This window comes from Dreissena polymorpha, chromosome 11 (assembly GCF_020536995.1).
Source record: "Dreissena polymorpha isolate Duluth1 chromosome 11, UMN_Dpol_1.0, whole genome shotgun sequence".
Classification (NCBI taxonomy): Eukaryota; Metazoa; Mollusca; class Bivalvia; order Myida; family Dreissenidae; genus Dreissena; species Dreissena polymorpha.
In genome coordinates, this window is record NC_068365.1 from 38,614,627 (window position 1) to 38,641,706 (window position 27,080).

The window sequence follows — 27,080 nt, forward strand, 5'->3', positions numbered from 1 at the left end:
TTAAACGCGATAAGCTCCCGTATACACATTCCTACACCCTCCCCCCTTTAGAATAGAGTAAATATATATGTATCAAACATAAAGCAAACCATTCATATATAATTAAAACGATTATTTATTGCTATTGTCTTATTTCCAAAAACAATTGAGGATAAATTTAGTGTTTTTAAATTTATGAATCATGTTAAATTTTATATCAAGCGCCTACATAAATATACATAAACCGATATAACGGCATTCAATAACATAAACATATGATGCAATAAAAGGACATCTAAAACGCAATATAGAAACAATAAAGCACAAAATTCTAATATCAATAATAGCGGGTTCATATGGTGCTTGTATTCAGTTGAATTGTTCACTTTTTGATAAAAGCAACACACTTTGCTCATTGGTAGTTTAAAGTATTTAAGGCAAAATAGGCTATGGACCCAATTCATACTTTTCAAAATCGCCGCCATGTTCAAAATGGCCGCCAACCTATCATAAAAAGGAGAAAATATCGAGGTGATGATCGTTTGTTGCAATATTTTACAAATCAAATGAAATATTACAATACTTTATTACTAATTATGCTGATTATCGAAATTCTTTGCAAAAAAACACATTTATTTTAAGTATTTTGTTAATTTTGTACTTTTTGTAAGGTCAAAGGTCTTTTTTAAATAGGAAATTATGCTTTTTTGGCAAATATTCATTTACTTTAATAATAAAAAACCCCATTAAAGTCTCCGAGTTTGAAAATGGTATTTTTTATTTAAATGTGTGTATATTGTATGCATTACAAAGTTTGGGGCTGACGGTGTGCATGCAAATGTGTTATTTATAAAGTCTAACTTTATAGCGCCACATGTACACTTTTTGAAATCAATTAACAAACTCTAAAGTTGAAATATGATCATAACACATTTAAATGCTGCCCTATATGTGTGCATCTTTTTTCACAACTATTTTCTTCATGCTATTCATGAAATAACAAAAAAATAACCAGCACAGTTACTTCCCTTTGTTTGGTATACCCCATTTGTATGTGAAGCAGACAATCACTTCCTGTACAGTTTTTTCAACGTTTTTCGTTATTTAAAGTGGGATCATATTGGTGAAAGTCCTTAAATAAAGAAATAACTGCATTCCACGAGTTCATACTTCCAAACCTTAAAGCTGCCTTAAAATCTATCCGCGGTCACATACTAAGGACTAAAACAATATGTTTAGATTATTATACAAATGAAGGTATCTGTAAATACAAAAAACAACACTTGCTTATATAACATACTTTCAATTAATATCGAAATTATAGATTTGAGTAGGAAAATCCTATATTTTGTACTTTAGGCGGCCATTTTGGAAGTCAGTTTGACTTATATGCAATATTTAATTCCTTTGTTTTCATGTAGAAACATATATTAATTAATTAACAACATACAACAGCTAATTTCAATGCCAAAAACAGAATATTTTAATCAAAAAGGGCAGTAACATGTAATTTCCTAAATGTTGGCGGCCATCTTGAAAATGGTGGCCATTTTGAAAATTGGAGATGGGTCCATAGCTAAAATTGAATTAAATACTTTAATCTACAAATGTGCCAAGTTTGTTGCTTTTATCAAAAAGTGAACAATCTTTTCACCATATAATCCCACTATAAACGCAGTTAAACTTTGACTAAAATATAAACTTCAAATACAAGAATAAGCATTTCCATTTTAATAACTAAGATATTAAGGCAATAATGGAGACGAAATTTATTCTACAGAAAATAAAAAAGTAACCCTAAATGAATAAAATGAATATTTTAATATTTAAGGCACACTACAACACAGTCTGCGGTTGTCTTTAAATATATTGTCCATGTAACGTACTTATTTGAAAAATTGGATTACATACTTTGAATAAGTCTTATATTTGTTTTCAGAAAAAAAAATAACCATAATGTTTTATCGAATTTGAATTATGACAAGTAAAAGCATATTTAACTTGAAATAATATTCAGTGAGTTTATTTACTCACAAGCAAACGAAACCGATAGGTATCTGATACAATGAAACATTTACGATTCAATTGTCAGTGTGTGTTATGTGCCTTAAATACGCGTCTTTCTATAAAATGTTCTTTTCGTCCCTCTTTTACCACTTCCAAGTAACACCTAGCCTCCAACTTCGAAAGCATCGAACTTTGTTAAAAGATATCATTCCTCGCAAACAGCCTGTAAACGAAACAAGCATGTTATGTCAACAGGTAAAAACAGGTTAAATCCGAATTAAAATTAATACATCATTGAGGCATAATGCATGTGAGTTTACATACTCTTTTATTTCTTACCATACCTGTGTATTCGAAGCAGAACTACCTTTACTGACAACCGTTCTGCAAAAAAAGAGGAAAATACCAATATATATATATATATATATATATATATATATATATATATATATATTTATATATATGTCATTATGTCATGTAAAATTGTTATCATATAGGTTTCCTTCATGGTGCACAACACATGACATGTTCTTATTGACACGAATGCCAGTTTTACCTTTTGCGGAATTTCCAGACAACAAGTCCAATGACTATCGCGCAAGTTGCTATTCCCAATATTGGGGCAAGGATTCTTTCGAGCGGAAGGTTAGGGCCATCATCTTCAATAAAAAAAAATAAATGGCTGCACCTAGTTTTCGGTACTTGAAGTATTGTGCTTCTTTTTAAGGTATTGGACTGCATTCATAGTATTTCATCTTTTGGTTAATATTGAAATCTCAGTTATTTTCAAATACGTATATAATTATTTAAAAGTTCAGATTATAAATGAGACTAAAATGTGAGTATTCACAATGTATGTTCCGGTGTTTAATAAATAACATTTCCATTGACAATAATTCAATACAATAGTGTTAAATAGTCACAGTAATCTAATAATGAGTTAAGATGCGCTAAATGAAGGCATATAATATTTACCCTTCTTGTAGAAACCATTGTCATGCAGTATCTCCTCTGAAACAAAGATGGAAATAGATTCATCAACGCGATAGCTATAACCACGCTATTTATAACGTGTTAAGCAGACAAAAATGACTTTAATGTAAGCTAAAATGTATAACGATTCAAAGTATAACATACTCTGAACAAACACGTGTACTTCTTCAAACGAGTAGTTGGCTACGAGATTTCCGGCCACACAATAGTACGTTGCGGCATCTTCTTCCGACGCGTTGGACATCGTCAATATCATCTTATGATGATTCGGCATAAGTTTCCCGTCCTTATACCACCAGAAGTCGGGGTCAGGATCACCCGTCGCGTTACAAATAAGTGAAATATCGGTCCCAGACTTTGCGGTTTGGTTTCGTAGTGGTTCGACCATTTCCGGTGGTTTGGAACAAAACACGTCGTGTTCTCGCATACGCTGCAAGGTCAATATTAAAGACGTTGCCATCGAATCAAGGTCCTGTATTGTGTGAGAATTGTTTCCTACTAGAAGTAAGAATGTATCTTCAAATTCAGAAATCGTATCAGTACTTTCTGACTGGTTGATGACATTCACGGCAACAAACTGTTGGTATAGAACGGCCACCGCGTAGTGAGCGCAATCCAGAAATGAAACACATGTGTCGTTATGAAAATACTCTTTTGTTACATCATTCATTGCAGCTATCCACAGATTGAGACTCATTATGTTATTAACGCTACCGACCTTGTCTTCCAAAAACTTGCGAGATTCGTCTGCAAAGGCAACGATGTTTGTCAACAGGGGATCGTAGGACAGGTTGCCCCTTGCGCCTTCTATTGTGTCTTCAAGTGTCGCCATACTTATATTAAATTCATCCTGTGCAACTGTCGGGTCAATACCAATGCTTGCAAAGGAGAGATTGTTCGAAATGGATTCAATATTAAATGATTGCATGTTGTCTTGAATAGACGAAATGTTTCGTATGGTTGCGGCTGTATCATTCACCAATTGGGATAGTATCACTGTAGTATCAAGCAAGAAAGTATGGCATCTAGTAAATTGAAGACACTTTTCAGCATATATTTGTTTCCAATAGGTGTACTCGTCCATATTGCCATCTGTATGATTATCAAACGCATTATCTTCAATGTATTGAAAGGTGAAATTCACAAGCATATCCAAATCTCCGTCATGCATTTCTGCATCGCGTGGCATTCTCATGGCTTTGTACATGCCGTTTAGAGCTGTATTTCGTATATCACGTTTTTTCATATTAGTTTTTTCTTCGTCAATTGCTTGCAGGGTCATCTCAACGGAACCTTTCGCAGCACGCCATAAACTCTGGACAGGGTCATTAAAATTGATGTATATGCCCACTTTATGAAATCCTGCCATAAATAAATTAATCTCACAACCAACACCAAAGATAGGCAAATCACGAGTTGAAAGCTCAATTTCAAAACCACAATTCCTCACATCTATCAACATCTGTAAGCCATATTTAATTACGAAATTAACGATCCATAACACCAAGCTTAACCACGACTTTTACCGCTTCCAGAGCATATTTAGCCCCTTCTAGAACCCATTTTGCCCCTTCCAAACCCAACTGCGCAAAACTAATGGCACCCTCGGCAATATCAAGAACGACTCGAGATTTGTCCACAAATACCTGAGCAGCCGATACGATGACCTTCGCAGCATCAAGTATGAGCATTGGAATACGCACCGCAATTTTAGCTATTTCCAGAACAGCGTAAGCTAGTCCTCGAACGATATAACATCCGACGTTTGCCAGTTCACATATTATGTCTGGAATTGTAAACATGCAATTTGTAGGGGAACAACATGGAAACCGAAATTGTGCTCCTAAAACGTTGTAATTACGAATTCTGCATTCTATTCCAGGGATACAAATATTTTGGCATGTTTTTATCCTACACAGCCTGTCAACTTTGCGTTGCGCCTCATTAAGCCTATCAATTGCATTTTGGAAAGGTTTTTTAGCTTCTTCAAGTTTTACTTTTGCGACTTCCATTGATCTTACTGCATCATCAAAGTCTTTGTGAGCTGATCGTACAACAGCCTTTTGAGATTCAAGCCAGTTCTGCGCTGAAGTCAAACCTCGTTGTGCTTCGGTAAATGCGTTTTGTACATCACTAAGCCGATCAATCGTCTCATCTCTAAAGCGTTCTGTAAATCGAATTAAGGCATGTACGTAACCGTCAGAGAAATCGCCATCTCCGTCAGCATCCGCAACAAATTGACCTTTTACTTTCAGTGCCATACCTTCTAGTGAAATTTCCCGACAGTTTTTCAGATTAAGAAACAGTTCTTTAGACACCCGCAGTTTGGCTTTATAAATATTCCATATATTACCCTCCATAAAAAAATGTAATCCGCTTGTTCCAATATGTACCTCGACCGATGATTTAAGGCCAAGCAGGGAAGCTTCTGCTCTAAAAATTATATAAAATTTTAAGGTATTGTCGAGACTTAATGAAACACCTACACCTAGGCCACCATGGGCTAATAGAAACCGACCGAGCTTTACCATTACTTTACCGACTCCCAGTATTCGAACCACGTTTTCGTCAGAAGTAAAAGTGTGCACAAATTCATACTTATTGCATTGTTCCAATTCCCTGCTTGTTCCAAATACCATATCAACATCCATTCCTACAAACTGCATTCCAAAAAAACCAATGTCAGCATACAATTTTAGACCAAATCCATGTTTTGAATTTAGCACTTTTCCCACATCACATACCATTTGATCCACGATTCTTCCAATGTCCGTTTCGATGTCATTGAAGCTTTTCAAAACCATACCAGAAAGTTGTATTTTAAATTATTTCTTCTTATTGATTGTATAAATGTGTGTGTTTCTTTTCTAAGTATGTCTATTTCGTCATTCCATATATCACTCACACCCTTAGCAGCATCTAGTAAGACTTTAGGATCGGTACTTGTTTGAAGAACTTTTGACAGGTTTTCAAATGAATTCATCATTCTATTGGCTGTTTGGTTCAATTTTGTTCAAGAGTGATACTGACTGGTCTGACAGCAGAGATACATATTTAAATACAGATGTTATTGTGTCAGTAACATAACGTTCGGTTGCTTGTTTCAACGCCAGAATGTCATTTATTATTTTGACTTTGTCGCTATTCGAAACAAGGGTGGTGGTTTTTCTGAACACGAATGCATTAACCAATGTGTTAGCGTTAATACCTAAAAAGTTCAGAATGGGAATGCTCCAGAAAGGATTTGAACTTTGGATAAATTTCAAAAAAAATCCAGATGGGTTAGCCCGTTTTCCACACCACTTCCGCTCCATCGTACCTAAAAAAACGTGATACGAATTTGGTTTATTGTATTTTAAATAAAATAATGACACTTGTTTATTTTTAACGATCAAACAATACGTATTATTAATAGATACATAGATTCAATGGAATATCGATTTTATTTCACGAGTGATCATATAAAATAATATTTTCAGCCACTCGTGAAAATGTATATTGTTATGATCACGAGTGAATTAAAATCGATATTCTATCGAATCCAACAAATTTTCTTTTTATTTTATGCTTATTTCATCGTTTATGGGCATTGTCAAATAGTTTCACCTGATAATTTCGCTGGATTTATGACGTCATTTCGTCAAAAAAATGACGGCATATCGATATTTTTCACTGTTATTTTTCACTGTTATTTTTCACTGTTTGAAACAGTGAAATATCAGTTTTAATATTTCTATATAAACCAACGGAAAGCACTAAATAAATATGCATTTGTTAGAAAAACACTCTATACCTCCCAATGATCCATACAGGATGACATCACCTTGTGGTCTAAAATCTATCGTTTCACTTTTGCCAGATATTTGCAACTCGTATTTTAATGATGTCACCGTAATATTTGCTCCAAGATGCCATTCATCCATAAACATACTCTTGAGCATCTATATGAAACATATAAAACACATGTTAAGGTCGTGAAAATGTGCATTATTACTGCATACAAACATTGTGATTAATATTGAAAAGGCAAAATAATTCACATTAATACGATTATATGCTTCAAAAATATAGGGAATGGAACAGTTATAACGTTTCTTGGTTTAATTTTTTCATATCATAGTTCATGTTTGTTTTTGGTATTTTGTTCCCACACGAGCGTTAAAAAAGGACTGATTCTATAGAAAGAACTAGAATCAATATCCTTACGTAATGCATATTTCCAGCGGCATGACTGCTTGGGAAGTTATTTCTCGATAACTATGAATATTGTATTTACTTTGAAACAAGCGGGCCGAGATGGCCCTAGTTCGCTCACCTGAGAGGAGTCGGTTTATTCAATCTTTACCAAACGTCAAACTTGACCAAGATATTGTCCAGACAAACATCTTGGTCAAGTTTCATTATTGAGTCAAAACTCTGGCGTATGGAGTGTTTACGAGGTGTTTGTAAGATTTGACCTGGTGACCTATATTGTGACCCCTCATGACCAAACATCAAACTTTGCTTACAAAAATAAATATTATGACCAAGATTCATAAATTCTGAAACAAAATTGTGACCTCTAGAGTATTTTCTGGGAATTTTTTATGTACAATGAAATTTTTTGACAATCTAAGGGCAATCATTGTGTCATTTATTATGCGATTTTGCTAATTATCAAACTTGACTGAGATCTTGTAGCCATATAGCTTCTCAGCCACTTTGATGAAGAATGCTTGAGAAATGTGAATGCTATAGTGTTTACTAACCAAATGTAGACGGACGGACGGACGGCGGACATAGACCAACCATACAACATAAAAATTGTGTTTTTTTCACCTATCTGAGCCATTTTCCAACTTATCCGAGATATCAATAAAACCAATGTATTGACTCACGATGATTAAGCAAGAAAATATGACTTCTAGAGTGTTCACAAGGTTTCTCTATAGTCATATAAGGAAAACTGCCATCCCCCTCCTGGCGGCCATGTTTCTTTGACCGATCGGGGACTATTTTCAAACTCATCTGAGATATAAATAAAACCAATCACCAAGTTTCATGATGACTCGGGCAAAACATGTGACTTAGAACACTAGAGTGTTCACAAGCTGTTTTACTATATAATTATAAGAAAACTGCCCCCCCCCCTGGCAGCCATGTTATTCAACGGACCGATAACCATTTTCGAACTCAACTCTCGTATCTGGAAAACAAATGTTCTGACCAATTTTCATGAAAATTGGGCCAATAATGTGACTTCTAGAGTGTTCACATCTTTTCAATATATACATATAGAGAAAACTGCTCCACCCACTGGCGGCCATGTTTTTTCACCGATCTAGATCATTTTCGATCTCGTCCGAGATATCAATAACACCAATGTTTTGACCAAGTTTCATGATGATTGGGCAAAAATTGTGACTTCTAGAGTGTTTACAAGGTTTCTATATAGCCAAATAAGGACAACTGCCCCGCCCACTGGCGGCCATGTTTTTGAACGGACCAGAACCACTTTTTAACTCAACCAACATATCGTTAAGACAAACATTTTGACAAAGTTACATGAAGATTGGACATGAAATGTGACTCTACAGTATTTACAAGTTTTTTTCTTTATTTTGACCTAATGACCTAGTTTTTGACCCAGCATGACCCAGTTTTAAACCTGATCAAAATATCATTAAGACAAATCTTCTGACCAAGTTTCATGAAGATCGCACAAGATATGTGGCCTCTAGAGTGTTTACAACAAATGTGGACGGACGGACGAAGGACGGACGGACGTACGACGGACAAAGACCGATCCCCAAAGCTCACCTGAAAAATCGGGTTAGCTAAAAACTAAGTTATTAAAACGAATAATGTGTTAAGCCGTGCATATCCTATAAATGTTTGTTGTGAGTTTTATAGTAAAAATGTGTCATCGGTGATTTATCTACCATTAAATTGTCCGATCAGCTCTTCACATTTATAAACAAAAGTAAAGAACACAGGAACGTTTTTCTCAAATCCATCGACATTTGATACACAGCATCTCTTATTGCTTATATATTGTCAGTTTTGTATATGTAACGATGAACTGGAAATGTTCAAGTTATATGAATAAACTTTCTGTTCTGTTCTATTAGGGGTCTATTCACAACTTGTTTAAAGATGGAATGCACTGTCTTATCTTCAATACCCGTTTTTGAACACATGTGTTATATATGGTAAATAAATGTTTACTTAAAACATCTTACCTTGGATAAGAATTTGTCAATCCTGTAATGACTTTAAATGATATTTCGTGTATTATCGTTTAGGCATTCAAAACTGTAATGCCCTATAGTTTTAAAAGGTTTTACTTAAAACCTTAAACCTATCCTTTTTTTAAAACTGTACACAGTTAGATGAGTTTTACTATGATTTGCAGCGGGCACCATAACAGTTTGTTTTTATATAGAAACCGCTTGAAACACATTACAAATTGTTTTAATAAATATTAGTATAAGATTCTCTTCCAGCATTAAAACGCTGATTCGAGTTATGTTTTCATAGATAAATGGACGGTCTTGTGATTCATTCTGGGTAAAATTTGATGTTCGGCCTGGGTTTATATAAGTCTGTAGTTTTAATAATCCTTAACCTGTTTGGACCACTCGAACATAGTTATCTAGGTCAAGGCCAATGACATATCAAAGGTCAAATGAAGCAGCATTCCATATATTAAACCGCCAAGAATTTACACGTATGGTATCTCTTATGAAACAGTAAAATGAACAAATGGCATATAGGATCAAGATCACATTTATTAGCTGATTGCTTCTTTCGATTGGCATGAACTGTCAGATTTCAATTAGCTTTGAAAAAAATCAATAACTGGTTTATATTTGATCCATACTTAAAAGTCAAGGATAATGTTCATACTAAAAAATGGCTTAAAAATGTACGAATTATGATGTCCAGTTTACAAATGGCTATATAGATATTACAAAATAAATCCGAACTAGAAAGACGATTATAGTTAAAATGCCAGGTTTGAGTTCTTCATTTAGTTTACCGATATTGTTTGCTAAACTAAACATCAATAAACAGAATGCACACAATACAAATAAAACGTTAATACAAATGACTGCAAACTAATATTTTCATTCACATACACTTCGAATATTTGGAGCAGCAACAAACGCCTCTGCTCTTCCTGATAAGCTCAAACCGTTGTAGTGTAGATCTGTCTCTCCGCCTACCCAGACATTTGCCGACTGCATAAGCCTGTGAAAAAATATTTGCTGCAATAGATTGTACTACTATACTTAACATATTATCTTAATTTACGAGTAAATATAATAAAATGTGCTTACGGGGTTAGGAATGACCGTGTGTATAATTTGTAATTATATTGTTTCATTTTTGAATCCGTCAAGTGATATGATGATAATACGTTTTGCTGTTTTGTTAATGAGGCAGGGTATTGACGCATGACGGCTGGCTGGCTCAAATGCTAGCTTTGAGAATGTGAATCACCTGCATAACGTTGTCTATCTGTCGCGATGCGTAATACTTTTCGATCGTAGAATATCATTCTTATACAAATAGATGGTTTAAGTACGTTTTTGCAATATACGAAACTATAAGGACTTAAATTATCTTTTTTTTGTGCGTCACAAGATGATGTAATTTTTACATACTGACCTCTGTCCAACTGACCCCGGACTATCTTACGTCAGAGTCACTTTGCTTCGGCTCACTTACGGAACATGGCTTGGATGTAGACATTATTGCATGCAATATTACATTCTTAGATGCAACACTACAAACGGAGGTCAATACAACTTTTATAAGTGTCTCACTAATTTGATGCTATACTTTTCGATGTTCTGTTTGAGTTTGTTAGTCGGTTTTCTTGATTCGTAAATACTTATATAGCTCTACTTCATGTAGTATGCATCTTTTACAACACAGCAAAACTGTGTTTAGAAAATATTTTCAGGTTAGAAATAAACTCCTTCAATAATTTAATATTAATGAAATATTCATAGAAAAAAACAAAACATCATACGGGTAAGTAACCGTTGTTTCGCCACCTTGCCAAAAGTCCGTCTCTGATGTTTTAAAGTTGACGACCATGCTTCGCTCTAATGATAAACCGATTCCGATAGGACGAATGTATAATCCTGTTGAATTTATCAACGATTCAAACATACTTATATTGTTTAAAATATCTCTCGATTCCGTCGGAAGGATAATGAAAATTGTATGTCCGTTATCTTGACATAAGTCGGTTACGATACAATATGATTCGTTTCTAAAAGGGTCCGGAAGGTATAATTCTTGCCCATAAATTTCTACAGAAAACCTTTCACGTAGCTTCAATAGAGAATACACTCGACTTGCAACCAACGGTGCACCCTTGCAAATACCCGTGTTGATTTCCTCTCCTGTTTTTATTTCGATTTTCGCTTCACTCATGCTAAGTATCTGACGCCCAGTTTTACTTAATTGAATCCACGTTGGTAGAACAGAATGAATATTGTGAAAGAACGTTTTTAGAAATGCAGAGGACTGCAAAATGTCATGCATGTCTCTTGGTGTGATTTCAAAACTCAAGCAGTTATAGCTTCGTTCCATTCCAGTCACTTCACCATCTTTCGGCGAATATTGAAGCGATCCGCTTAATATACGCATAGTAGTTTGATCTACTTGCAAGCCCGATATTGATACTGGAAGACACAACGTCTCTACCTCTGCAAACACTATTCCAAATGTATAAGCAACGTTCTGGTTGTTCTTAAGTCTATACCACCGTGAGGTGGATGACAAAATAATGTTACATTGTGTAAATGTTATGTAAGAACAACCTTTCGGTAACGTATCATTACTCATCTCATTTCTTGCAAAGAAGTTTGAAGACTGATTGTTTAATCCTGAAATGAAAATACTTTCGTTTAGGTCATAACAAAAAGCAAATAATTAAAGGCGTTGCTAACATGTTCCAAAGTGTAGTTTTATTATTCATGGGTGTTGGCTCTACAGGGCCAACACTGTTGGAATCTTTAGACTGCATTATACATTCTGATAAGGGATATTGTTGTACTCCCATGTTTATGTATGGAAAGAATGACACAATAATGAACATTTTAGTATAGATCAAGAACCATTAATTAACATAAAGTTTAATTTAATAGTGCCGTTTAAAGATATGAATACTTGAAGATGGAGTTACGCTAAACCCTTATTTGATGTGGCTGCAGTTGTATTTAATACTGTAAATGGTTGACAGCTTTAATCACACCGATGCTTCTATTTTCCGAACAATATTTGTTTTAATGAGTGGTCCTGTTGAGTAATTTTTTTCTGTTTTAACATGAATTCCCTATTGGACAACATGTTAAGAAAGTGTTCTTAAGATGGGTTTTGGTTTAAATACAGTACATTTTATCAAATTCACATTTTAATTAACATAAGTTCGTTATAATCTAAAAAACTACAAGTATTAAACATTACAGTTTGAAGTTCAAACAAAAGAAGTGATGGTGAAACACCTAAACCTTAGTCAATGTGATGAACAATATAGATGACTTTATTTTACTGTTATTTCAATCAAGTATTTAAAACCATTCAACGAACTTATACTACATTAATTGTTTAATAGTTGGAGAGTTCAGAGTTGCGTTAACAATATGATGGACATTTCCTGCCTAAAAACTTATTGCTTGACTACATAATAAGTTATAAATTACAGATCGGATCTTCCTTATGTCTTTAAATCCACATCAATGTTAAATTTGATTCACACTTTTTCCGTGTATAGTCAAGCTGCCATTGTTTGTTTGTTTTATTGTTGGTATTTTTACTTAGCGGCCACCTGAGAACAGCGGTCATCTGCCTTTAGTGGTCAATCTGGATTCCCTCCCCGACGAAAAACCATCTTTATTACACCTGAGAATAACGGTCTCCTGTCTTTTACGATAAAAGTCAGTATATTTATCTTAAAGCAACGTTTGACCTGTGAATTGCGGTCAAGAGTCAATCGTTTAAAGGTGCGAAAAGTAAGCACACAGATCAAGCTGAGTTGTTGTCTCTTATCCCTGACGCAGTCATAAAACCATTGGATGTGCAAAAACACTAAACCAATAGGTCTTTATCGCTGATAAAGTTTCAACAATAACAAGTAGCTAGCCAGTGTTGTTATAAGACGATGCACTACAAGGATTAATGATCGTCAAATGTAGCAAAATAGACATCGAATTGCAGCTTTTATAATAAACGTTCGGCATTTATGAAAGTGATATTATTTGATCTAAAATTTCCATGGGACAAGCTAAAACCACATGTTATCGACAAGCCCAGGAATATGAGATGCTTTTGTGGTTGTTTGAATGAAAATGCTGTTTAGTGATGTTTGTATAAGCTTTTGGTGTATGTTTCTTTGAAGGAAGTACGATACTGTTATACCGTCCTTTCGGTTTATAGAAGTGATGCGCTTTTAATACTTTTTCGGGCATGACCTTTGCAAAAATCAAGAAAAGAACCATAACATAAAACTATCATGGTTTAACACAGAGTTGAAAGATATCACACTGGATTTGGTTTTCACAATGGATTTTCGTCAGGAAATGTTTGCCAGATGTTACTTACGCTTATTTTTAAATATAACTAACTTAAGATAACTTGTCAATAAAACTGTATATTATTGATCTGTGATTTGTAATTTAACGCTTTTTCTCTTACCTGAACACGTGAACCCATCGTCTTGAATTGTCTTGTTTCCGGTACATGCGCATCGAAATGATCCTTCGGTGTTGATACACAAGTCCTCGCATCCAGCGTTTAAGAAGCCTACACATTCGTCGATATCTGAGAAAAGATTTAAAAAAACAAAATCAATCTTTATTCTGTGCTGCAAGCGCAAGAACGGAAACGTATTATAGCATGCGATGCTTTATTTATGGCGAGGAACCAATCGCAAACATTTTAGGCACAAAACATGCGTAAAAACCGTTAAATATATATATATATACCTATATATATATATATATATATATATATATACAATTTAAATAACATACGTCATTAACTACATCTTATTGCTGCTATCACATTTGAAATTAGTTTGATGTTAATATATAGACTTAGATGTGTTGCGAATAACTCTGGTCTTAGTGTAAGGTTAAGAGTTCTTAAAAACGGGTAAAATGCAATGCTTTGATTTTCAGTTCCAAAACCTTGAATCCGGTTTCATTCCAATGGGTTTGTTACATTAAGTATGTGTCTCTTTGGAAACAAGTTCATTGACATATTACGTATCACATTCTATAAGGATTGCTCCCCTGCTTGTGTAGCAGACATTTGAATTTGTTTTGTTGTTTTTGTTGTTATTCAGAAAACAAGTTCTGCAAATAAATTGTCTACTTATTTTTATGAAGCGTATACTACTATAATGCTTTAATGATATACACTTCGGTATAATTGAATCAGAGCCCTAACCTGTAAAAACATGCTTGATTTGCTTACCCAGCTCACAGTGTTGCCCACTAAACCCTGAATCACATGAACACGTGTACGATCCTAGATTGTCAGTGCATACTCCGCCATGGTGACAGGTCACGTTTGCACAGTCGTCTATATCTGAAACAAAAATTCAATATGAATGGTTGGTTTAAATACATATCAATTTTGCCAATTTGAGATTCGTATGTGAAATGATGAATATGCTGATTTTATAGAAACCGAAACGGCGTGAACAATTATATGCAAACCTGTTCTTTCGTAATACTTGTCACGTATGTACCCATACTGTTCTCATTATTGCTATTATTCTTTTTGTTTGCATTCCGAGGATCATTACCAGACTTCATATCTTTTGTTTATAATCACAGATTCAAATACTACATAGTGATGATTGAATTGACATTCCTTATCACAGCGCGTACCAATTAGTTATATCTCGATTTAAAATTCGTTCTCAACTTGTGTTAATTGTTCAACAGTTTTTATTTCAATACGTTGCGATGTAATACAGTATTAGATAATACCTCGTTTTAGCGATACTTGTTGTGATTCACTTCTGTGATATTGTCATTATTGAGATTATTTGTGTGCAAAAACTACCCATGTTTAAGGGTGGTCCGAAATGTACATTAAAATGCCAATTCCGATAATAAACATAATGTCGACCTGTACACGTCTCGCCATCAGTATGCCAAGACAAATCCATCTCTACAACCGCACACGAAGCTTCCATCGGTGTTGTTGCACTCTTGTGAGCAAGACGATGTCCCCAGCTTACACTCGTCGATGTCTAAATTACGAAAAAAAAAACACATTCTTGTTATAAACAACGTTAACATCATAAACACCACTTGGGGTAAAATCTGTAGTCTTGAAAATATGCCATTATGATTAAAAAAGAAAGACTTCCGAAAGCAAAATATGAGTAGTTAATCTCGTTTTGTTTTAATATTACATTATATATTGTTCTATGAAATAACATTATAATAATAAATTCAAAATCGACTATATCGCAATGTTATTTAATTCATGCAAAATTAAAATACTATAATTAAGGTTTTGAATGTAATCACATGCGTTAAGAAAGCAAGAATCTTTAAAATATATATTTATTGCACTCGCAGTTTAAAGTGAATAAGGCAAGAAAAAATTGGATTCCTATTGCAACTTATTTTTTTATTTACAAAAATTCACTTAACTTCAAGATATTCATTAAGCTATTCGAATATATGAAAAAATGCGAAATAAAAAAGTGGCAAACAGTCATAAACAAACCCGAGTGGGTAATGAACTCATTATTGCATTCGAAGAAAGGGAAGAATACATCGCTTTAATCAGCTGCGCTATCATTCTAGGTAAACAATATTGTCAAGTCTATTAATATATAAAATCCTTACAATAAGGACTTCAAAATAAAGGCATTAAAAGGGCAAAACAAACAGACACATTTTATAGCATGATTTTTATTCCGAAAAGCATACAGTATTTCCACTTGTATACATATTGTTGCATTCGTTATTATACGTCACTTTTAATTGTTCAAAGGTTTTTGTAAGACGTTGTCCCTTTGGGCCATTTTAACTGACATAGTTTCTTCAAATTCCTATTAATTTTAGATTTAATTATTGATACGTCTATCTCCTCACCTATGCATACTGTGCTCTGTGTTTGAAGTTGAAATCCGGATGGACAATTGCATTGGTAAGAACCCGGAATGTTCTGGCAACGATGGGAACAATTTCCATTTGAAATAGAACACTCATCAATATCTGAAAAGAATTGACTGACTCATGAACACAAATAACGTACGCAGTTATTTTTTTATGCAATTCAAGTACGTGCTGATGAGATACCGATTTAAACAAGTTGAACAAAACACTAAAACTGATCTTTTGAGTGCGTCTGGCCTATTTATATTGCAGGATAAGATATTTTTATTATCATACGGAGAAAAATCAATGAATACAAACAATTATAGAACAATGCTTTATAATACAGTTTCTTTGTTAATATCACAAATTTAAAGTAATTGTGTGTTTATACCTTCGCATGAACGTTTATCGTCCAGGAGAACAAACCCTGGGTCGCAGGAACAAGCATACGATCCACCTTTGTTTAAACACACCTGAGAACATTTAAGGTCCGCGGACACACATTCATCAATATCTAAAACAAACATTACACACATGTGATTGCTCTTGATGTTACGGAATTGGTATAACCACGGACGGAGCATACAATATGTAACCTTGGTGTAAATGTACGTGGCATTTGTATCATATATACATTTGTATTATGTTATATTGGAAGTAAAACACTCCGAGACTGTGTTTGTGACATTTTAATTTTAAGGGTCTTTGTTGTGTTTCATGTATATCTAAGTGTAATCAAAGGCATATTACCACTACAAGTACGAGCATCATAATTCAGTTGATAGCCTGTCCTACACGAGCAACTGAATGATCCTTCTGTGTTTGTACAGATATGTTCACATTTGGAAGATCCTACTTGACACTCGTTGATATCTAAAATTACAATATATATAATATAATAAATACTTTTGGTTAATTTCAGGCAAACGAATTCTAACAATACGAGAACAACATACCGTTTCAAAACAAGGCGTTTCAGTTACCATTGCAGGAATAGCCATTTGAAGAGAGTTGATATCCGGATCTGCAACTGCATGTCGGCGTACCCCATTGCGTCATACAGTTGTGGTCGCACATACCGTTCCTGTCATTGCACGGGATTCGAACTGTACAATATTACAAGGACTCATCTGATCGATGTAAACAAACATACGTTAAAGGTTTAAAGTATATTTATACACATGTATTACAAATTAATCACAGCAATTCTTTTGGTTCCAAGCGTAACTTTAGAGTCTGAATTTCGCCTTTAAGTTTAGTTTGGGAAATAGCATTAACAGCAATTTGACTGATGTTTGTAATAAGTGCAATGGGAACAATATCAAGGCAATTTTCGCTTTGTGGGCTTGCATGTAGAAGATGGTTACACACATTTACCTAAGTATTTAAACGACACACTATACTTCCTGTACATACCACATCCTTGATTATAGCCGGCAGGTTTGTACGGAAGATAACACTGGGTACATCGGATACCGTCCGGACTTCCGCCGCATTCCTGACGTCCAGGCATACAGTGGGAAATCGAAATTTCTCGACAATCTCAAATAGAAGAAACGTTGATTTCATTTTTTAATAACGATTGCCTGGCTTTGCGAAACCTTTGGTTGAAGGTAGACTATGCATTTGATAGTTGTACATGTTGTACTAACGTACTCTGATATTCGATGTCAGATTATGACCCTTAAGGTAACCATGTGGTTTGCGCTCACACGCTTCGTTAACATATATTCCACATATGGCAGTACATTTCTAAACGATGATTTATTTTAAAAATGACAGTTTGGTGTCAAAAAAGTGCTTCCCTTCTACTGGCTTAAATCTGACGAACACAAATATTATAGAAACACTTGTGTTGCTTTCGAAAATTTCGTGTGAATGTAATGCAATTTAAAACATTATTCAAAAGCCATATTTGAATGCGAGATGGACGCCAATCACATCACATGTTCTTACAGGTTATTATACCATTTGTATACACTTTTATGAACAATGTTGCAATAAAGTAATCGACAAATACAAATTTCTTGGAAAATGGCTGACTAGGTCAACAATTGTGTGATTGAAATGGTATTAAAGGGGCCTTTTCACAGATTTTGGCATGTATTGAAGTTAGTCATTAAATGATTTATATTGATAAATGTTAAAATTGGGTCTAAAAATATCCAGTAAAAAAAACAAGAATAAAATTAAAGAATTAAAAAAAGTAACCCTCAACAGGGGATCGAACCACTGACCCCTGGAGCCATGGAGCAAAAGCCTACTGCTCTATCCACTAGACCATTCGCTCTCATAACATGACGAATGTAGTTTTTACTTAATATATGCAATCCTCGTAATATAAAAAAATACAACGACAAAAACAGAATTCTCCAAATTATTCAATCATTTCGTGTTGCAACGCTTTATAATTTTCAGGTTTTTAAATCGTCAAAAGATGCACATAATGGATATTTTAGAGCATGGTAAAGGTTCAATATTACTGTTTCCTCACAAATATCATAAATTTAAGGCAAATTTTCGAATCTGAAACAGTTTTTTTCAATTTTGTCAATTTACCATAGCGTGGAAAAGGCCCCTTTAAAACAGGTAAAGGTATTGTATTGCAATGTATTGCCTCAGCTATTCCGTAAGAAACATCATGTTAGTCGATGAAAAAGTGCCGAAGCAGATCGAACAAGAGATGTGTTTGTCAGAAACATAATGCCCCCTACTGTGCCGCTTTGAAGCCATATACTAGTATATGACATTTGACCTTGAAGGATGATCTTGACCTCTCACCACTCAAAATGTGCAGCTCCATGAGATACATATGCATGCCAACTATCAAGTTGCTATCTTCAATATTGCAAAAGTTACGGGCCATGTTAAAGTTTTCGGACGGACGGACGGACTGACTGACGGACAGTTCAACTGCTATATGCCACCCTACGGTGGACATAAAAACTAGAGATGTTAATACGCCAACCAACAATTAAGCAAACATGGTGACGCTGGTATAAACCTTCGTGGGCGTTGGATGTTCATGTTATTGTAGCGTAAAGGGGATATAGTTCTTACTTTCGCAACATGCGCCGCTCCTCCAAGAGGGGCACGAACACGAGCCATATCTGTATGAAGCGCCGTTGTAGCAGAACTCGTTACAGTTCATTGACTCGGTCCATTCATTCCAACCATTGTCGTATCTGCGGCAAGTTTTCGTTTGTTTACCGCCACCACATGACCGCGTACAACTTCCCCAGCTCCCACAACTTTGGTCTGTGTGATGATTCAAACAATTCAGCTCATTTACTTAAGAATTAATAGTAAAATACTAGAATCATAAAAATGCTTAATTACTTAGTAGGTATAAATTATCCAAAAGAAATTCATATTTATACCAATGGTAATGGTAAAAATGAATGTGATACATCAATCATTTAACAAGAAGAATAAATATTTTAAAGAGGTGTAGAACCGCTCCGAACTATACGAAGTCAGCACAATGGTGAACTGTGTGTTTCATCATTCATATAATTAAATGAAGATCCAAACGTACAATCCGATTAATAGGTAAGATCCCCATATCCAAACGCTCGAAATATTAGATCCTTATAGTTTATTGTGGATTTTTTTTAGCCTTAAATGTAAAACTTTATGTATTCCTGGCTTGAATGGGTGAGAATATGCGATGACTAAAACTTATAGTTACTCAGTCAATGGTATTTATATATTGCCATACAGACATATATATGAAATAATGAAATAACAAATATGTTTATCAATGCATACAACTTATAAGACTCATTTGAAACACTTTCTGTTAATATTGATGAGACTAACATTATTAAGAAACAATTTATCGAATCAGTTTTTGTTTTTCGTTGGAAAGATAAGCTATTCAACCTATCCAAATTTAATGTTTCGTCCATTAAAATAATGCTTTTTACCAAGATTCTGTAAATAATTAAAATCTGCTATTGCGAATTATTGTGTGTTAATGTGTATTGAAGCTTGCATGTTTTGCGAATGATTTATTAATTCATTTTCCTTTTATAAAAGTCTAGCGGAAGTTCTCTAATAATTATCTTTATAGAGATTCATATTTTCTAAGAGTCATGCGCATGCGTCACCTCGGTAGTTTAAAAAATTTACAGTTGGAATGAAATTAAATTATGTATTAGTAATATACGGTACATAAAATATTTGAAAGGTAAGCAGTGCAAGTTGAGAATTCTGGATTTTTATTGTGTTCAATTTAATTATTAAAAACGCATCCAGAGACGTGACATTACACTCTGTCCCTAGAACAGGTAAATATTTCAGCAATAAAATATGCAATCTCCTGCAGAGTTGTCGTTCCTTGTTCTCACATACACCTCTGCGAAAGGCTCAGCATGCCATGTTGCCCAGAAACTTGGTAAAACCGAACAAACGCATTCAAAGTATCTTTGATTTGGATTTTTTAGGATCAGAGGCGTAAAATAATGAAATAGGAATTTTAAATTTACGAAACATCGTGCAAAAACTTGCGAGTTTTAATGCAACTCTTTGGAACTATTGTATTGCCCATTTACGCAGATGGAATCATTCCACGCACTTCACAGATATAAACAATTAAACATAATTTTTATTGAGTTACGTTAGGCATTGCTTCGACGTATGTATGTATGTAGGTTTGTTACATCAAGAAAACCATATTAATTTTGTAATAATATATTAAGACTGATATAAGATACTATGGTATGAGATGGTTTTCTTCAATGCAGTGAATGTAATGTAACCGTCATGCAAGAGATTGTTTAGTATACTGTTACCTCCACGATGAACGCTTGGAATGATGATGACATAAATGAGACGCTTTCATAAAATTAGTCCGTTTTGAGCCCATCACAGAGGTGAATGTAATGTAACCGTCGTGCAAGAGATTGAACTATGATCTATAGTTGCATAATACGCATACTATTTGGATAGATTGCAGACGTCGTCCAAAGAGCTCAAATGGACCGTATGATATCTTGGAACAATCCTCCTGGAAGGCGATGAAGACGAGACATGGGTTTATACCAGTCATGAAGAATAAGGGGGCATTCCTCAGGATGGAAAAACATTATCTCAACGACAAAGAGTACAAGCTGAATGCCTAGGAGGGATGTATGAATATTGTAAAATGTGAAACCTGGAACGTTTAGAGGCTCACAGCGGACGAGCGTTCATCACCGCTATTCGTGCAATTACTATCACAATATTAGATTATCTGTCAAACGGAACAATCGACAAACCCAAAACCAATACGAAACCTCATGGAATAAGTGATCCAATACATTCGTATAGAAGATATCAAAGTAGGCGAGCTAAACGGCAATTGGTATAAGTATTGGATGTAATAAAAAATTATCAGAGATAGTGTTTGCAAATGAGTATCGGTTGAGAGAGATTGTCTAATATGGATAAAACTTGATAAATAATATTTTAATTATGACGGTGAAATGTATATTGTGGTGTCATATATAGCAACCGAAAATTCACCAGTTCACTCTCGATTTCATAGAGATATTTTTCATTATTTTTTAATACGAATGAGTTCATGAATCAGACGAAGGCAAAATTATAATGCGTGTGATTGTAGTTTGAGTAATCTAAATCTTAGACATTGACCATCCTATGTTTAGGGTCGCTTGTGGTTTGAATACAAACCGCTTTGGGGACAGATTATTAGATTTTCGTTTGTCTACACATGTTCGTGTTGTTAACGGTCGATTACATTACGATAGAAGTATTGGTAGAACGACGTGTGTTATTCGAAATGGTCAAAGTTTAGTTGACTATCTAGTAACGCAGTCGTCAAATTTTGAAAATAATAAATTGTGCACTTTGCAATGCTTCATTTTAATGAATTGTCTAATCAAGTTTTTTTAAATGTAATTTTAAAACGGACAACTAGCAAAATAATACCGGAGGACGCTATACATTTATAAAACGGGATTCCACTCACTTGAAGCTTTTATTTATAATTTAGCGAGCGATATTGCGAACCATCTATTAAGTCTTAAGGATGGGAAGTTACTCCGATACAGACGCACTGAATTCAATTTTTAAACGAAACGAATATTTAATAATAAGGCGCGCTTTTCGGACAATATTGTTTGCGAATAATTTTAAATAATGTTTGCATGTGATAAGAACTGTTACTTAAGTGTATTCTTCGACAGGCCTGATTATTCTCGTTTATAAAAAAGGCGATCCGCCAATACCCCAACATAATTGACCACAGCCCGTGTGAGTTGTTCTCCGAAGTATCCTAACCGAATGCTTACAAAAGTGGGCTACTATTCATGCAATTTTAAGTGACGCGCAGTTCGGTATTGGTCCTTCAATAATTGATTGAACGTCATATAAGCGTGAACATAGGCATTAAAGCCACACACCTTATTTGGCATAGTAAATTTAAGCATAAATAAGAAACATATTTTATCTATGAAATTAGAATATATCTGGTGGTTACAATTTAGAAATCCGTCTTTTTTGCGCTTTAAATCTTAAAAATAATCGCGTTTGTCGAAATGGACGTATACGAACAGAAATCCTACTTTCGGTTTTAAAGCGGTACCGTTTGAAAAATAATAAATAACTTGCTAACTATTCTATATATTTAATTTTATTTATGCCAATTAGAATATATATGGTGGTTACAAGGTAGAAATCCGTCTTTTTGCGCTTTAAAACTTAAAAATAATCGCGTTTGTCGAAATGGACGTATACGTATAGAAATCCTACTTTCGGTTTTAAAATAATAATAAAAAAATACTAACTAGGCTATAGATTTAATTACAATTTTGCACACTTTCAAATTGCATCTATATGTATTGATCAACATGTATTTCATTTCAAGGTGTGTGGCTTTAAATAAAAAGAATATTTGTTGGATTTGGTGGAATGACATTATGAATAGAATAATAGGTTGGTGACGTGGATGGAGAATGGATATCTGGCAAGTCGGAGGCTCGTATCGGGTTCGCCTTCGTCTCGATAAATTCCTCCGACTTGCCAGATAACCATTCTCCATCCACGTCACCAACCTATTATTCTCTATATCTTACTGCATACCATCTTGTCAATTGATTGCGGATACTAAACATTAAGGGTGTCACGGTACTCTTTGGGACGGTATATCGTAATAGCCTCCCCTCGGTACGGCGCACGATACGCCTCCGAGTCCGTACGGTCTCAATGTTTGGATGTTGTAACAATACGCGGCAAGAAAGATTCCATTGGCGCAATCAATAAAATATATGGCGCAGTAATTGGATCAATGTTAACGGAAATTCCTCAATATAATCTCATATCACATTTTTAAATGACAAATTTTGTAATCATGAATTTAAAATAAAATTACATTTTTTACAAATTAAAGAAATGATGTATGTAGAGGTCTTTAAATAAAATTGAAAAATGGTTTAAAATGGTGTGTATGTTGTTTCCATCTGACAATACGTATCGCGATACGCATTGTATCGTTCACACTGTACCGCGATACGTATCGTATCGTAAGGTGAGCGTATCGTGACACCCTTAATAAACATTCACTAATATTTGTTAAAACCGAGCTCGCTTCGCAAACAATCCTGGAGCGCCGAAAGGTAATATGTTTGTTTAAATAAAATAAATAAAATCTAATTGCATGTGTTTATTTTTTACATTTCCTTTGAGTGTTATTCTTAAGCACGTGTATTTATGTTTTCCTTTGTGTGTGTGTGTCTTTGAAATGAACTATGTATGCTTTAGTATGACTCACACTTTATGTCAAATATATACACGAATGGTTCCTTAAAATAGACAAAAGATGGCAGAAGCTAAAAATTGTAAAAAAGCACTTTAATAAAAACACAATTTGAAAATGCCAGACTTATTTATGCCATATTAAATTGAAATTTTAAATGAACACCTGTTTTCAACATGATAAGCAAAATATAACTATTAAGATGATTTCCGGCTATTTTGAATCAATGCATTGCCGATACTCAATGTTTTGTTCTGTTGAAGATATTATTTCCAGGAAATATGTTTAAATAGTGATTTAAATTATTATGTTTAATTAATTAAATTAACGATTTTTTATCCATCAGGAAGTTGAAAAGCATAAGAACAAACTAACTGACTCAACTAAATAAAGTTTTGTTGTTTATTAATTCGGCATTTATTGTTACAGCTTTTCAAATGTTTCGTGTTCAATAAGCTGTTTTGAGTAATGACGAGTTTCCAAACAATGGTGTAAGTCTTTTATTTTGGCATTAAATGGTTAATAAGGATGATATGAATAACTTCAGGAAAATGAAATAATTATTTTGCATTGGAAAATTTAATCCCAAAGTCATTAAAGTCACCGTTCAGAGCTATAAATGTGGGCAGAATCGTAAGAAAACGTGTTTTTATTGATGATATCACTGAAAATCCGGTTGAAATCGGTTGAAAACGTACAATATAGCGATTTTTATTTTGGGGTCGAGTATTGGAGAGTACGAAAACGACATAATTAATATTCATGATTCGAAACGTTAATTCAAACCTAAACAAACAAAATTGCGGATACGGGCGAATTTACTGGTGAGAAAGTTAAGAACAAATGCAAATACATCTGTTACAGGCGGAAACTGAGTTGCAACGCTAAATTTTTGTGAAAGCAATGTATTTATCGTCCATATGCTGATTACGTTTAGCGAAAGCTAAATATAGATATAATTTGCATAACTCGCGACGCTGCAATGATTTGCGCCTATTGCATGTATTTATGATCATTTATATATTATTTTATCGATTCAAAACCGATTTTGACCAGGTTTTCTATGTCAACCTCGATAAAAATATATTTCAATTAATTTATGTAAAGTTTATTTTTCGCTATACGATTTATATGCAAAACAACGATCTATTCCGCGAACTGGGAATTTAATTATCAGATGTATGTAAATAGTTTAATAGCTTCTTTATATCGTGAATAATTGGTATATCATTGATTACATTAAGTCTACCCGTTTCTGTGATTATCAATGTTTGCAGTGTAACAAAATGCGAACGTCTATCAATGACTTAATCGAGAGATAGAATACGAACAGATAATAACAGAAGTGAAAATGAAACACATGGTTAAAAAAATAGTTTAACATGCTTAGTTGCGATAACAGAAACGATTTATATCTAACCGCATTTCACAACTGTGCCTCAATTCCCGAATATCTAACCTACATGCCAAGTGAAATAAACATTTAATCGGGTTGAACATGAACCAAACGGACTGCGATATCCAATTACTGTAACATCTGCTCAAAATAGTTGTATTTTATCATTTCTTTTAATCGATATAAATGCTCAATATTATTTTTTTTTTAAAGTCTACGGCATCATTTCAGTGATTGTGTTTTTAAGATTAATAATTTATACTATTAAAAGTACTTTTTATACTTAATTGCAGTGCCATTTTCTAAGTTATACCGGTATTAAGTTATTATTTCGGTTAATGTGTTCTATTAATATAATAAATATTTATTAAAATATGTAATAGTATTATTAGCACTTTTGGAAATGAATGTTGCTTTGAACATTCTTTTTGCAATTTCTTAACAAGAGACACAAAGTGTTAAGTTACTGTAATAGTACGAATGGTATCACTCTAGCATAGTTATTAGACTATTTCGCATAATGAATATTTTAATTTACATAATAATTACGCTTCCTATAATGTTTGGATATTTGCCAATATGTAATATTTAAATTATATAACTTACATTTCTCGCAACAGGAGCCATAATAGCCATTCTGACAGTTGCACTCATAGCTATAAGAATTGACGTTTCCGTTATTATAGCATTGCGTGTTACATTTCCGTGACTCATATGTTGAACTCTCGCTTTTCTTACAACTCCGCATGCATTCGTTATATGTTTGAGCAGCCCAGCAGCACAGTGACCTTGCTCTGCTCTGGTCACCTCTTCCACATTTCGTAGAACACGATGACCAAGATCCCCACGAATTCCAATCACAAGCGCTCCAGCATATTTTTCTACCGGCATATGCTTCATGGAAGAAAAATATTGAAACGATTAAACTTATAAAAATACTGTTCCACATTGTTCCAGATAAGTATCAAATTATTGCAGTAATGTACACCCCTGTTGTATTATCCGACTTCAGCGTCACTTTATTTGATCGCCATATATATACGTTGTTACATTCAATGTGTCATTCGTTTAAAAAATCAGTGAAACATCAAGCAATAGTTATCATTAAATAAAAATATGAAAATTTGTAGCCGGATACAGTTTCTAGACAACCAGGGGTGTAGCAATAAGCACACCTTAGTCTTGCTAATTTGCGTCTATGCCACCGCGGAAATATTTTGTTAAACTACTGATTTCGACTTTTGACGCGGTATAATTACCTTTACGCAAACCATTGGGTCATCGTGTAAATGCAGAAAGACTACACAAGAACAGAAAATGACTTTTTGAGAACCACTTGAAGTAAATACAGACGCAATGCTTTCTGTACAGTACGCCTTATAAACAGACAACGCGTTAGAGACGTAAAGAAACGCCAAAGAGACACTCAAGCCTTAGTGTTGTGTTACTTATCAGAAATTTTTCATATAATTCATATGTCGTTTTTACTTCGTGAACGCATTTATTTTCAAAAGCTTATCGCTTACGGCCGATTAACATCATGGGTAGATTCAATATTAATTGCCTTAGTTCGGTGTACGGCGTATGTCTTTTCTTCTTTCTCGTAAGCTCACGCTGTGCGTAAAGACCGTTCTTTGTCAGTTGCAATCAGCTGTAAATCGTGGTAAAACGCACAGGATGCAAAAATGGCATTAATTGAAGAGACAATTGTTTACATTTATACGACATTTCTTGCAGCATCTCTATCGAAAAGAATAAAACGCACGATTTGGTGTACCAGACTTAAAGAACATGATTTACATGTATAGAACGGTAATAAGTT

The 27,080-nt window shown here is 34.1% G+C and overlaps 2 protein-coding genes across 2 annotated transcripts; both read right to left on the reverse strand.

Annotated features, from left to right (window-relative positions):
• Positions 1-97: 97 nt before the first annotated feature.
• LOC127851355 (uncharacterized) lies at positions 98-5,785 on the reverse strand. Its single transcript, XM_052385081.1, has 5 exons — positions 3,124-5,785; positions 2,962-2,997; positions 2,543-2,645; positions 2,331-2,370; positions 98-2,209 (listed from the first exon to the last, which is right to left on the reverse strand). The coding sequence occupies exons 1-5, from the start codon at positions 4,439-4,441 to the stop codon at positions 2,192-2,194; spliced, it is 1,515 nt and encodes a 504-aa protein (XP_052241041.1). The 5' UTR covers positions 4,442-5,785; the 3' UTR covers positions 98-2,191.
• Positions 5,786-5,807: 22 nt separating this feature from the next.
• Positions 5,808-26,344, reverse strand: LOC127851356 (signal peptide, CUB and EGF-like domain-containing protein 3). The gene is made up of 14 exons (XM_052385082.1): positions 25,865-26,344; positions 19,164-19,361; positions 17,520-17,645; positions 17,087-17,209; positions 16,854-16,976; positions 16,495-16,617; positions 16,098-16,220; positions 15,118-15,241; positions 14,455-14,568; positions 13,672-13,797; positions 11,000-11,864; positions 10,101-10,212; positions 6,773-6,920; positions 5,808-6,298 (listed from the first exon to the last, which is right to left on the reverse strand). Exons 1-8 carry the CDS (start codon positions 26,205-26,207, stop codon positions 15,135-15,137), a joined length of 1,266 nt encoding a protein of 421 aa, XP_052241042.1. The 5' UTR covers positions 26,208-26,344; the 3' UTR covers positions 5,808-6,298; positions 6,773-6,920; positions 10,101-10,212; positions 11,000-11,864; positions 13,672-13,797; positions 14,455-14,568; positions 15,118-15,134.
• Between the last annotated feature and the right edge of the window lie 736 nt (positions 26,345-27,080).

What these genes read in the sequence shown, in the direction of transcription:
- LOC127851355 (XM_052385081.1), bottom strand. Translation starts at nt 4,441, where the DNA reads ATGTTGATAGATGTGAGGAATTGTGGTTTTGAAATTGAGCTTTCAACT. An exon ending in AGTACACGTGTTTGTTCAGA is followed by an intron (nt 2,998 to 3,123) that starts GTATGTTATACT and finishes TCTTTGTTTCAG; the next exon opens with AGGAGATACTGCATGACAAT. An exon ending in GTCTGGAAATTCCGCAAAAG is followed by an intron (nt 2,371 to 2,542) that starts GTAAAACTGGCA and finishes CTTTTTTTGCAG; the next exon opens with AACGGTTGTCAGTAAAGGTA.
- LOC127851356 (XM_052385082.1), bottom strand. Translation starts at nt 26,207, where the DNA reads ATGTGGAACAGTATTTTTATAAGTTTAATCGTTTCAATATTTTTCTTC. An exon ending in TGGCTCCTGTTGCGAGAAAT is followed by an intron (nt 19,362 to 25,864) that starts GTAAGTTATATA and finishes ATCATCACACAG; the next exon opens with ACCAAAGTTGTGGGAGCTGG. An exon ending in ACAGAGCACAGTATGCATAG is followed by an intron (nt 15,242 to 16,097) that starts GTGAGGAGATAG and finishes TTCGTAATTTAG; the next exon opens with ACATCGACGAGTGTAAGCTG.